Below are 13163 nucleotides of genomic sequence, written 5' to 3'. Positions count from 1 at the left end.
TTGTACATTGTGGATGACTCTATTGATTCCACTAATCTACTTGTACTAGATGACTCCAAAGAAGAATGGAATCTGTTGGAAACTTGGCACAAAATAACCCAAAATCCAGTAACAGCCAGAGAATTTAGAAACTGCTACTTTCTATTCTTGAATGTAATCTCATAGGGTTTATTTTTTAACATTAAAAATTCAGTTGCTGACTGCATGTTGTTTTCTGGCCTTTGCTTTGCACACAGACAAGCATGTGTTCACCATGGTGATTAAATTACTAATAATTTAAAATGCAGGTTATGTCAGCCAATTTGTTTTGCGTAAATATGCCCCTTTCAAACTGCATCCTCAGGTTTATCTCATTAATGCCTGCAGTTCTAGTCAATATTTTGCCCTAAAATATAACCCACCCTCTGTGTTTTCACCCCCAAACACAGTGATGCCTATTTCTCATATCATATTGCAATTCTCCCTGTTGTCAGCAATTATTGCAAATCCCACTGACCACAATTTGTTTAGAAAATCAGACTCACAGCTGTTGCAAGCTCCTTGAATAGACAGTCGGAAAGAAATGATGAAACAATGAGAAAGTGTATTAAAAATGCAAACTTTAAAAGGCCCTGATCCCAATTCAGTGAGGATGAAGACATGTGCAGATGGAACTACATAGCAAACATTATGGAAGCACAGGATTTACAGGCAAAAGATCAGATGTTCAGTGCTAGTTTGGGTAACTGGGCTAGGAAATATCTATGGAGAATTTTCTGTAGCGTTTACAGTGCTGGTCTTTATGGACCTATGTCTTTTTACAAGGCAATGCCATATTTTTTTTTTACTGGACCAAGGCCACTCTCAAAACTTATGACAATATAGCATGTCATAAGTAACAAGGTTACTCTAAATATGTTACTTTTCAGGGCAACAAGGTGATACACATTTTAATGCAATGACTGCTAAGTACAGCTTTCTAAATACAATGCGTTATGTTTACTTGTTAACACAAAAAGGTTGTATGTGTGAAGTGGGAGGCAAATGCATTTGTAACTGTACTTTAGTATTTCAAACATTAATTAAAATAGGAAAATTGTAATTACTAATGAATAATCTAAATCATGGATATACAGTCACCCCTCCTTTTTCACGGGGGATCCATTCTGGACCCCCTCATGAAAGCCCATTGGCTTGAATATAGGTGTGGGTGTCAGGTGCATGCAGGTGCATGCCATGGGCACTCACCCCATTCATTCTCCTTCCATTCATCCCTTGCACATGTCACCTCTCAATAATAGGTTCTCAAACATAATTTGGTGATTTGCTGTTGGTTTAAATTAATAAACCTTCCAAGGATAACACAAATCCAATAATACAAATTTAGGGTATCTACAGTAAATAAGTATCTCAGAAATATATTTCGGAGAAAAATAAATAAATGAGTGGACAACCAAATAAATATACATGCACACACACACATTCAGAATCCATCTTTTTGTACAGCAGCCTTCCATGCCCTTTGATTAATGTATATTACCAATAGTCCAACATCTCTTTTAGATGTCCATCCAACATTACAGTAAAAAAGTTTCCTTCCTGAGCAGTCTGTGAGTGTTTCCTTAACAATTATGTCTTGCTGAACTACCAGAAACACTGAAACAGGAGGCTGAAAATACACCCATACTAAAAAAAAAGATACAACTTGCTTCAACTCTAGCCCCTTAGTTTCAAACCTTGAAAGCTATTCTCCAGCTCTGTCACTGGTATGCTTTTCACCTTAACAACAGTTTCCTAAACAGGGTGAATGGCTGTTAAGATACATGTTCCAATAACTAAGATTTTTCAGATCTAAACAAAGTATTTTGTAATACAGCTCAGCTATCTGACAAATCCAGAAAAACTGGGTTCTTTTTGCACTGCCATTGTTACATTGCGAGTGCGACAATGGCGCACTAGTGATGTAACAGATGCACCATGACATGCAGTCTCTATGTGTCTGTTAAATCAAAATGGTGGTGCTTGTGTACACAGGCCATTATTGCACCGCCAGCACATACTAGGTTTAGGAACCGTGCAGTTGGTGCGCAGTCCCTAACCATAAAATTGGCACCAGCATGGCGCATTTGAATCTTCTGTTCCAGGCCTATGACTTTATTTCTTGGAATTATTAATTAGAAGCTGAGCCATATTGTAAAAATACACAGCTGTGAAGAAACAAGCCCATTTCTTATTCATACTATATTTGCACCTGGTAGAAATAAGTGGTTAGGTCTTCCAGGGATGTAAATACTAACCTGTGCAGTAAATAGGACATCTTTTTTTTAAATCCCTAATGCAAACTGCCATGAGACAATTGGGGTTTTGCTGGGGGGAGGGGTTGATCCCTGAGAAAAATTGTGCATTTTCATGAGTTAGTTTTGTACATTTCTCTAAAATGTGCAGAACTGCAAAATGTGATGACTGTTGCTTTATAATGAACTACTAGCACTGCTTGGGTTGCCTCTGTCTTTGATCAGTCAGCCTATTCTGTTTTGCTTCCTGTCTGTGTATACTTAGCTTTAGGATGGGGAAGGATACTAGATATGTACAGAATCAGAGGTTTTCTCTGCAAATTGGAGAAACTGACAAAACTAGATATTTGCTATTTTTCTATTCTGCCAGAGGTGAGATTGGGAGGGAAGCTGGAGAATACTCAAGGTGCTGTTGCACCACATTGGCATGGTTGGTTAAGCTGACATTCAGCAAAACTCTCTACAATGGTGAGATTTGTTCAAATGCCTACTTGTGGATGTTCTGTTATATGTTTAACATTACATAAAATTTACATGTTTCACACATTGCCAAATTATGACAGCAAAATGCTAAAGAAGAAGCTGGCAATCATTACTTAGCTTTGGGCTCTAGGCTGTAGCAACATAAGTTCCAGACATTTAAAGGTCAGGCAGATGCCTCAGTTTTTGTTGGTGCTGCTGCTGACAATGATTATAATTATAGGAAACTTTAAACCAGGCTGAAAACACAATCAGGTATGGCGATTTTCCAGGTGAGAATATTATCTAAACATTCTCGCTGAAATGAAACAGAATGTGCCTCCAGCGTAACCTTTGAAAGTCTCTGAATATTCCATCTGCCTGGTTCAGTACCACATATGTGGGCACAAAATTATCAATACAAAGAAGACAATGAAGATGACAGAGGATTTCTCAGATTTGGGAGAATAATGGAATTTAATTCTTGATTCCTCCCCCACTGGAGTGATCTCACAAAAATATTCCAGTATCATGTTGTATTGTCACTTGATACTGAGCTCCATGTTAACTTTGAATTTGCAATAAGAATATGTTACTTCTGATTTACGTTCTAAGCCTGTGTTTATATGTCCGCAGTTGTCCATATCACACACCCTTTTTATTGCATAGTATCTTTTCTTTCACTCTTCCTTTCCGCTGTGGAGAACAACCAAATTTAAATGCATTCACATGTGAAAGTTAACACATGATGATTGAATATTGACTAGGCACATAAATTAAAGGTACATCTTTGTTGCATATTGATGGGGATGTCCAAAAGTACTGGACAAAATATTCAGGTATCCATAGTGCCATGCTATTTAAGAAGAAAAGCAAGTTAGAAAACCATGGAACATAAGAAGAAGCAGAGTATGTTTACCTTCAAAGAGCATGGTGGAGAAAGCATAACTTTAGTGTCAAGCTTAGTGTAAGGTGTATTTTGTGTATATTTCAGAGGCATTCTTGTGTTCAACATTCCGTTTGAGGGACATAAGCAAAATAGTACTCTCACATTCATGTTCCCAATAAACAGATATAAAGAGCCATATGGCAGTGGTATAAAACCTCCACTAAATTGTCTGATCTCCTTTGCACACTGCTCACATTGGTGGCCATCACTAGATCTCATGCAGGTGAATTCCAGTTTAACTATGCTGTGTATCTTTTCATCTGGTCTGAATTTCCCACTATTCATTATACAATAGATGATCCCAGGCCCTATGGTGCTATGATGAGGAAGACTTATTGTATAGACTCATCTATAAGTCTACAAATTTTTGTTTTAAAAAAAAATGACCCCCCCCCCAAAAAAAACCTGGGTCAACTTATCCATGGGTGAATGAAAGTACTGTACTTTAACTCATATCAGAAAAGAAGTCTATGAGTCAAGTGGCAAAAGGTAAGAGCTCAGTCTGTCCCAGAAGCACATAAAAGAAGCACTAACCACCTCTACTCTCTGTGCTGTGGCGCCACTTCTGACTTTTTTGCATGCCTGGATAGGAAAATAGGGGCAGTGGCAGTGGCAGCTTTTTGGTGCTTCCCCTCAAAGGAATGCAGAAAAATTGGGTTTTGAAAGATTTGAATATAATATTTGTGTATGTTTGTCAGCTTTTCTGGGTTAAAACCAGGCAAAACTGGTTCAGCAGCGAGCATAGCTCCCACTATGTTTGCACTGGAAGAAGGCTGGTGCCGGGGAGGCCACAGGATGGAGGTGAAGGAGGCAGGGAGCAGAGAAGGGATGGCCAGAAAGGATGCAATGAGGCTGGTGGCATAGAAGGCAGGCCGGGCAGTCGAAAAAGACCTTCCAGCGCAAGCCCCTTTCTTCTGTCATGCAGGAGCTCTGGGTCCAAGGGGCCCAAGGGAAGGAATTCCTCCTCCTTCTCCTCCTGGTGTTGGTAGTGGGGTCTTTCCAGAGGCCTTGGGGGCAGCTGAGACTGCCTGTCCCTTCATCCCTTGCTCCCTGTGAGCTTTGGGGTGGAGTTTCCGGGATTGCTGCCAGCAATCTCTGACTTATGCTGATAACCAAGCCTGAAGCCAACACGTGTAGGCAAAACAAACCTTGTGGAGAAGCAGTCAAAGAGCAAGCCGAGGAAACAAGCCGGTGTCGGGGTTGCAGAAAGTCAAGTGTGCCAAAAGACGAGCCAAAGTCAGGAAGCCAGAAAGCAGCGTGGTCAAAACAGTCCGAGGTCACAATAGCCAAGAGATAACAAAGGTCCAGTCCGAGGTCAAGGTAGCAAGGTAACAAGATGTCTGGAGCTAGAGTGACAGCAATCACACCAAGGGCTCATGCAATAAACTCTAGCAACAAACTCAAGCCTCTCTCCCACTTAAATCAAGGAAGCTCTCCCTCGAGCCACCTGAGGCTGGTTTGCCGATTGTCTTTCTGCAATCCTCCTGGATCTGTGCCTGCAAGCACTCTCAGCCCTTCTCTCTTGATAAGAAGGCACTTGCAGGCACGCCTCGTCTCCCGAATCACTACTAGGCTGTGGCACCATTGAAGGCCTTTCCTCAGCACTAGGACCTGGTTGGACCTCCTGCTCTGGGGCTGGGGAAGCACAGCTGGGACCTGGCAGAACAGAACTAACACCTGGCGTAGCTTCAATCAGCCCTTGCTCTGGAGGAGGCTCATCCTCCTCCTCATCCTCCAAGAGCTCATCTTGGCTGGCCATGACATGGAGCAAGGGAGTGATGGATGGGCATCGCTGTTGGCGTGGGCCTTCCCCTGGTGCCGCATGCCACTGACGATGCCCATGCATGGCTCCCTCACTCCATCCTGAGGCTCACAGGCAGCAGGGGATGATGGGACAGGCAGTTCCAGCTGCCCCCAAGGCCTCTAGCGGGACCCCAGCACCAACACCAAGAGGAGGAGAAGGAGGAACACACTCGGGTGTCCTTCCCTTGGGCCCCTTGGACCCAGAGCTCCTGCATGTCAGAAGAATGCGGCTTGCATTGGAGGGCCTTCTCCGCCACTGGCCTTCTCTGTCATTGACGTGCCTGGAGTGATTGACAGGTAGGCAGCAGTGGAAGGAGGCTGGGGGCAGAGAAGGGATGCCGGGCGGTGGATTTGAATCCACCTGGTTCCCACTTGAGCTGAACTGCTTTGTTTCTAAATAAAGTGATTCAGCCCAAAAGACATGGAAAAAAATAAGCATCTTTTTGATACAGGTTAAGCGGGTCTAGAGCATGCCCCCCCTTTCTGAATTGCTTCAGCGAATTGGATTGAGTGGGAACCATGCTTATTTAAACCAGATCAGGCCGAATCACGATTCGGTTTAAATCATAGTGGGAATGAGGCCTAAAGTTAAAGGCTATAATCACTTTAACCTAGTTGCCATTTTCTTTGCTTTGCCTTTTCATCTTTTGTGACATATGCACATTTTCTTAAACCTGCTTGCACCTGGTCACCTCCTCCACACATCACACAGCCACATTTATTACAGATCCCTCCCCATCCAGCCAGCCTTTAGGGTGAGCACAAACAGTTATGCCTGCTGGAATTTTGTAAGTTATTTAGCAACATTTTCTTTTTCTTTGTCTTTTGCAACATTTGTTACATGCCCCTATGTTCCACCTCTAACTTATCCATGGGGTATATCATAACTTTGGCCCCCAAACTGCCTTCAGTTATACATGTTCACTTATAGTTGAGTATATATGGTAACCTGAAAGTGTAAGCTAAGGAAGTTAAAATAGGCCCGGTACAGATTGCCCAAAAAGGGTGGTCTGCCGGTGCCTTGTTTTGCTCTGCGAGGAAGCTGCAGTGGACAAACCGCACGGTTTTCTCGCACTGCAAAAAGAACCCACAAAAAGCGGGTTCTTTTTGCAGCGCAATACTGATGTCACAGTGCACCAATGGCACACTCACAATGTCAGTATTGCACCGTGATGTGTGGATGCTAAGTGTCTGTTACGTCAAAATGGCAGCGCCCATCTGTACAGGGCGCTGCCATTTTGACGTACGGAATATGTGCTGGGTTTGCGGGGCATCTGTAAGTGACACCCCGAGGCAACCCTAGCACGTCATCAAGACATGCGTCGATGCCCGTCTGTACCGAGCCATACTAACTGCCTGCTTTGACAGGAGCCTGCTCAGATGTTATATTCGAAGGAGGTCATTTTGATTGTCTACTGCCACATACAAAGATGGTAAAATGTCATCCTGGGGGGCATGTATGGCTATATTGCTGCCTACCTTTGGGTACTGAATAATGTTATTTGTTGGTATTTTAAAATGTAGTGAGGAGAGACCTACTGGTTTTCTATTGTGGCTGTTTTATGCCCTTAGCATTTAAATTTATATTATAATCAGCCTGGAGGTGTTTTGATGGAAAGGTTGAAATATTTTAACAAACCAATTTTGCTTGTTAAAATACTTCTCCCTTATCTTTTAGAACAGGTGAATCATACAATCTTCAGTGAATCCCTCAGACCATATTTATGACACACACATCTTGACTGCTTTAGTAGGATGGTTTGCCATAGCATTAGTGTAGTGCTGTTTAATCATGTTAAAGAAAAATTCTACTAAACTGAAACGAGGGAAAGAAATCAAGTTGTGCAAATTTACTTGAATGACTAGAGCACTGATCTGCCGCTAACCATTAATGGAACAAAGTGATGAAACATGAAAGTACCATTTTTCAGTCATGTTGCAAAGCATAACCTTCCTTTAAAGGCTTCAGTTTGCTGTCACTCCAACATAAACAAGCAATTGCTAGCAATGTGTCATGATTCATACCATGGGTTAACATTTGATACAGGCTATGTGCTTTTAACCTTTCAGAAAATATGTGTTAACTACTGAATCAGAAAGATTGTGGGAGGAAAGCTTGCATGTTTACAGCATAGTACTGAGCTGCTTGCCAACCAACTGTGAGTGGTTTCATGTGAAATTCTTTGACAGAAACTAGCTTGCCAGCATGGTATGGTGGTCTAAGTGTTGGAATAGGACACAAAGGTTTGAATCCCCACTGTGACATGGAAACCTACTGGATGACCTTGGGCAAATCACACTCTCACAGCCTCTGAGGGAGGCAAAGGCAAACCCCATCTGAACAAATGCTACCAAGAAAACCCCATGATAGGATCACCTTAGGGTCACCATAAGTCAGCAATGACTTGAAAGTACACTACAACAAAAGAGGTTTGCTTGAAATATTATCATTTTTAGTTTGCTTCCAAATGGAATGCATCCTCTATTAACAAAGTGAATTTTGTGCATAAGTATTCTACTAATATATTCAGTTGATTGGTGAAAAAACAGCATTGCAAGCAGGCTGAAGGAGAAAGTAGAATTTCTTACAGAAATATTTTGAGACCTCTAGCATTACTGTCTGCAAAATGCATATCAAAAAATAAACTGAATTACAACACTTTATTTTCTTTAGAAGGACTAGGCAAATTAGCCTGTGGGACTATATGGGTGTGAGCACATATGCATGTGAAGTAAAGGTGGACAATGTTACATTTGTATCTTCATGGCTATGCTTAGCAAGAGTGATCCCTCAAAGTGGCACAATACATTTTATTCAACAAAAGCTAATGAGAGAAAGCCTAACGGAAGCTCTTCTAGCTCCAGGAGATTGTCAGGGAGAGATAGCAAGATAAGGCAGATTTTCCAAATACTGCATTCCCCTCAGATCATGTCCCAGAGAAGTCTTTCTTCAGGTGATTAAAAGATTATATATAGATATAAGTGCAGGATTTTCCTACAGCTCTCAGCCCCTTCCATGTGGTCGAATCTTTAGCAGAACTCAGCAAATGGGGGAAGAGTCCTTTTGAATTTTGTGCCCAGAACCATGAAGAGGTTTTTAAATAGTAATTAGATCAGACATAGAGCCAGGATTCCCTCTGGACTTGGATTCCTTGCTGTGTTACTCATTCACTTCCTTATTCTGGTCTAGACAAATCATTCTCTCCACTCACCCTGCCCCACTTTCCTGGTCAGTAGTTTCCATTTCCTACTGGGGCAGTAAGAGCAGTCTACAACAATGGAACGGAGGGTAACTTTACCATTATTGCTTTCAAACTGTAAACCTGAATCTGAACATTGAGCAAAGGGAATGCAGTCAACCTTGCAGGACAAGCAGACAAATCCATCACTAAAACATAAGGAACATGAAAGATTATTGCTCTCTTGAGTCATTTTGAAAACTTGCATCTTAGTTTTGTTATCAAACTATTTTTTTTCACTGCTGAGAATTCTCCTTGGGCATCTTTTTAAACTTCTAAGTGAAATGTTTTGATGCTCTGACAGGCCAAGCCACCCGGTGTCACTTTTGATCAAAGGTATTAACAAGCCAGTGGCTTTTGCCAAGCTCTAGAATATACACATATATGCATGTGTAACTCTTCTTAGGTGTATTTCCTCTGGGCATCATTTCTCAGCAGGAAGACATGTTATGTTATTTTGACTAGATATTTCTTGTGGATTTAGTGAGCAGGACAATCCCTTCATAAGGGGGAAAAGAATTATTACTGAGCATTTTATTCTTTTCAATCTCCTTTCCTTTCAGGTCAGGCTATTTTTTTTATGACACTGAATGACAACCACTTATGCCTGCTTGCAACCTGAAATATAAGTGATGTTTTCACCCAAATGCAGGTACCCCACAGCTCCTATTGTTTCACAGTGTTGTTGGCGTAATGGACTTATTGTCATGGAGGAACATGAATGCCTTCTCTTGATCTCATGGACAGCTTTTTGTCTCACCGTCTTTCCCCTAGTACACTTCTTATTTTCATCTCAAAGGGTTCTTGACTCGCTATGCCTTCTTCAGCAGGGCACACAAATGAACTCTTCCTACAGTCATTTCTAATATCCAAAGCAAATTGTATACTCAGGGTCCCAGATCCAAACCAATGGGCAAAACATTAAGTTTCCCTGACTGCCATGCTACAGTCATGATGCACTGGAAGGGCACCACTAATTTGTGAATGAAAAAGTTTTCACTAATAGGCAAACTACATAATGAATATTATGTCTAGTTTGGCTCTCAGGTAAGACATTCTGCATGGACATTTTCCTCAATAGAAACTTGTCTCAGTTAACTGGCTTAGAAACCATTTTTCTAACATGGTTGTGGATAGATCTAGGAATTTCAGTGCTCTGGGAAGAGTGCTCCCACAAAGTCATGTTTGTAGTATAACGTTAGCAAGTAGCAGGGTATGGGGTATGTCCTGAAAAGATGGCTTGTCTCATTGAAGTGGTGAGGCTGTCAGTTTCTGGGCCTTTGAAAGACATTCGGTGATATTATATCAAAGAGAAAACTCTATAAACAGCACATGCACTACCGTGGTTATTACAATTCATATAAAGCAACAGAATCCTGCCAGCTATGCATGAAGCTACCCCATTTATTTCTCTGGGGCTTATGCTTGAGTAAATAGATGGTACATAACAGCCTAAAGATGTAGAACCCAATTTTTGCTAGAACAGAGGAAGATTGGAATCATTATCTTTTGCATCAATCAAATAGCTACTATTTACTATCCACCCAACAAAGAATTTTTCACAGATTTTCTGCTTACAAATATACTTCCACCTCTGATTTGAATTGTGCTGTTCAGTGATATGGTTCCACACTCTCCATTTACGTTTTCCCCATCTATCTCCAATTCTGAAAACAGGTCATCAACCAAACTATTCACTTTTGCTTTCCACTTGGTGTAGGTGATTTTGTTAGGCTAGGATAGGAAGAGGAGAGAAAGGAACTCAGGTAGTATCATGAAATGAACACCTGATAAATGAATACTTGGTAAAGGACTCTGGTAGATCAGGGTTTGAATCTCTGCTCCGCCATGAAAATCCATTGGCATTGCCTTCCTCTGAGGCTGGGAGAGTGTGACTTGTCCAAGGTGCCCACAGAGGAAAGCAGTGGTAATTCCCCTCTGAACAAATCTTGCCAAGAAAACCCCATGATAGGCTTGCCTTAGGGTGACCATAAATCAGAAATGACTTGAAGGTACACAAAGGTAAACAACAACAACAACAACAACAACAGATGTTGTTGAACCTCTACATCAAGTATTATCCATACCTCAGAAACATTGATCCGTCCCTCCTGAAAGGAGCATGTTGTGGGATCATGAGTGCAGAGGTTCCGATATTTACACCAGTGGCAACGAAAAGCGCTGTTTACACAAGAGAGGCATCTGCCAAGGAAGGAATTAAACACCATGTTAGAGGGTCAAAAAGATGGTTTCCAGCCTTGAGTCTGGGGAAATATGAAATTGATTATGTTTGATTATTACTGCCTAGCCAATATAGATAATGATAGGAAAGTGAATGTCAACAGAGGTACATCATAAAAGACTAATTAAAACATGTACACATTTGTTTGAAAAGAACAAACACTTAAAAGATGGTTACTGGGTAGATATTTGATGTATTCTTGCTTAATGATACTGGCAGTTATGCTGTTTAGCTTTTAACGTCAGCCTCCACTGTCATTAAAAGTAATTGCCAAATTACTTTCTTCCTTACTGCATTAGAATGAAAAACCAAGAAACAGTTAATCACTGGTTTATATAATAAATCTGAAGAAAAACATTGTCATAATTAAGAAAAATCAATGTTTTTACATACAGGTTCATTTCAAGGAAAATGGGCAGGCTGTGCTGATTATAAGATAATAAATATAACATTTCTTTACATTTGTAGTTCACTTGCTGAATGTTCCACGTGCTTCCCATTTGTCTCAGAAAAAGCTTACAACCACCCTGCGAAGTCAGTCACTATTATGAGCCCCATGTTGCAGATGTAGGAATGAGGCTAGTAGAATAATACCTTGCCTCAGCAACCCAATAAAATTGTGGCAGGCATGAAATTTGAATCAAGGATTCCTTTGTTCCCAGATCAGGCTCTCAACACTCTGTTATACTACTTGTATGTAAGAATATAGGCTGATGGTTTGAAATAAATGATCTTGGGAGTACTTCCACCAGTACACTAATCTATGTACGACACTTCATCTTCCTTTCAACAAAACCTAGGAGTCTTGTGGCACCTTAAAGACTAAGAAAAATTATTTGGGATAGTTTTTTGTGGACTGCAGTGGACAGCTTAGGTCCAGGTTATCTGATAGACTATATTCTTCTCTATGAAGTTGCCTGTGCTTTGAGATATTCTCTTTGTCACACCATCGTCACATGTTAACCTGGTGGGAACATGAGAGAGGGCCTTCTCCATGTGCATTCCCAGACTCTGAACTCCCTTCTCAGAGAAGTTAGACTGGCACCCTCCTTACTATCTTTCTGCACTCAAGTGAAGACTTTCTATTTCAGCAGGCCTTTGAGAACTGATTTTTATGGGATTTGGGCCTTGCATAATATGCTAGATTTTTATTTGTTGTTTTTCATATTTTTTATTTTAAATGGTTTTAATTATATTTTTTAAACATAATCATTTTTTAACTTCTATATGCTGGGAAGTTTTACTTATGGTCTCAATTTAGATTATACTAGCTACACAAAAGTCTAACATATCTGGTGTCCAATGCAGAGTAAAATGTAAGATTGGCTATTTTTGGTTTGGGCCAATGTATATGCTTACTCCTAGTATCAAATCTCCACTTTTAAAGAATATTGGGTTAGGTAGAGAGGCAGGGTATTAAGACTATAGAAGGAATGTTAAAATGCCTGGTATTGTGCCACCAGAGGGAGGCAGGCAGCAGTCATGCCTTCTGCCTCATGCTTGGATAGATCCAGCTGAGATCACAATTCCCATAACAGCATTTTATATAGTATTTTAATAGCAATAGTTCCCTTTGGGAGCCAACCATAGGCTGAAAACTTCAATAAAAAGTTAACCAATAGAAAAATAAACTTTTGATCCATGTTAATCAGTGCTGTGTGGCAAAGTGGGATTGTGTGACTTGGTACAACTGCATGTACACAGAAAGCCATGCCAAAATATTATGTGATAACTGACTTTGGGCTCCTGAAAACTATCTGTCTGTTCCTTCATGTTGCAGAGTTTAAGACTGCACAACTAAACAGATTACTAAGGTTCATTTAATTATTTGTAGACAGTGAATTTTGCAGTGCTGCAGGTCTATCAAGTGGCTATTTTTCTTCCTGCTCAGGATTTTTTGTCTAATCAGACAAAAACAAAATAAAACAACGAACTACTGAATGTTTTCGGAAAAACAACACTATTCTGTCACAGGACTTGCATAAGATGTATGCTAGTGACTGACATTTGCCATAATTTCCCTTCTCTGCTTTTCTTAAGGGTTTCTGGTTTCACACAGATCCAGGTGAATACAGTGCTGGTCAGTGACTTAGAGACAGAAAATTTCAAGAGCCCAGGTATTCAATAGCATTCAATAGCAGCATCATGAGTTTAATGCCATCTAGTGGGTCAGCCAGAGCTCAAGTAAAGACAGCTCC

At 40.7% G+C, this 13163-nt stretch overlaps 1 protein-coding gene across 1 annotated transcript in view; it reads right to left on the bottom strand.

Moving 5' to 3' along the window:
• Positions 1 to 13163, bottom strand: part of PLXNA2 (plexin A2) — a 518762-nt gene that overhangs the window by 139224 nt on the left and 366375 nt on the right. The window contains 1 exon segment of the mRNA XM_042463708.1: positions 10811 to 10925. Coding sequence (XP_042319642.1) covers positions 10811 to 10925 — 115 coding nt within the window.

Source organism: Sceloporus undulatus, chromosome 4 (genome assembly GCF_019175285.1).
Source record: "Sceloporus undulatus isolate JIND9_A2432 ecotype Alabama chromosome 4, SceUnd_v1.1, whole genome shotgun sequence".
Taxonomy (NCBI): domain Eukaryota; kingdom Metazoa; phylum Chordata; class Lepidosauria; order Squamata; family Phrynosomatidae; genus Sceloporus; species Sceloporus undulatus.
The sequence above is the reverse complement of the archived record's forward strand: the minus strand, read 5'-3'. Positions and strand labels throughout refer to the sequence as shown.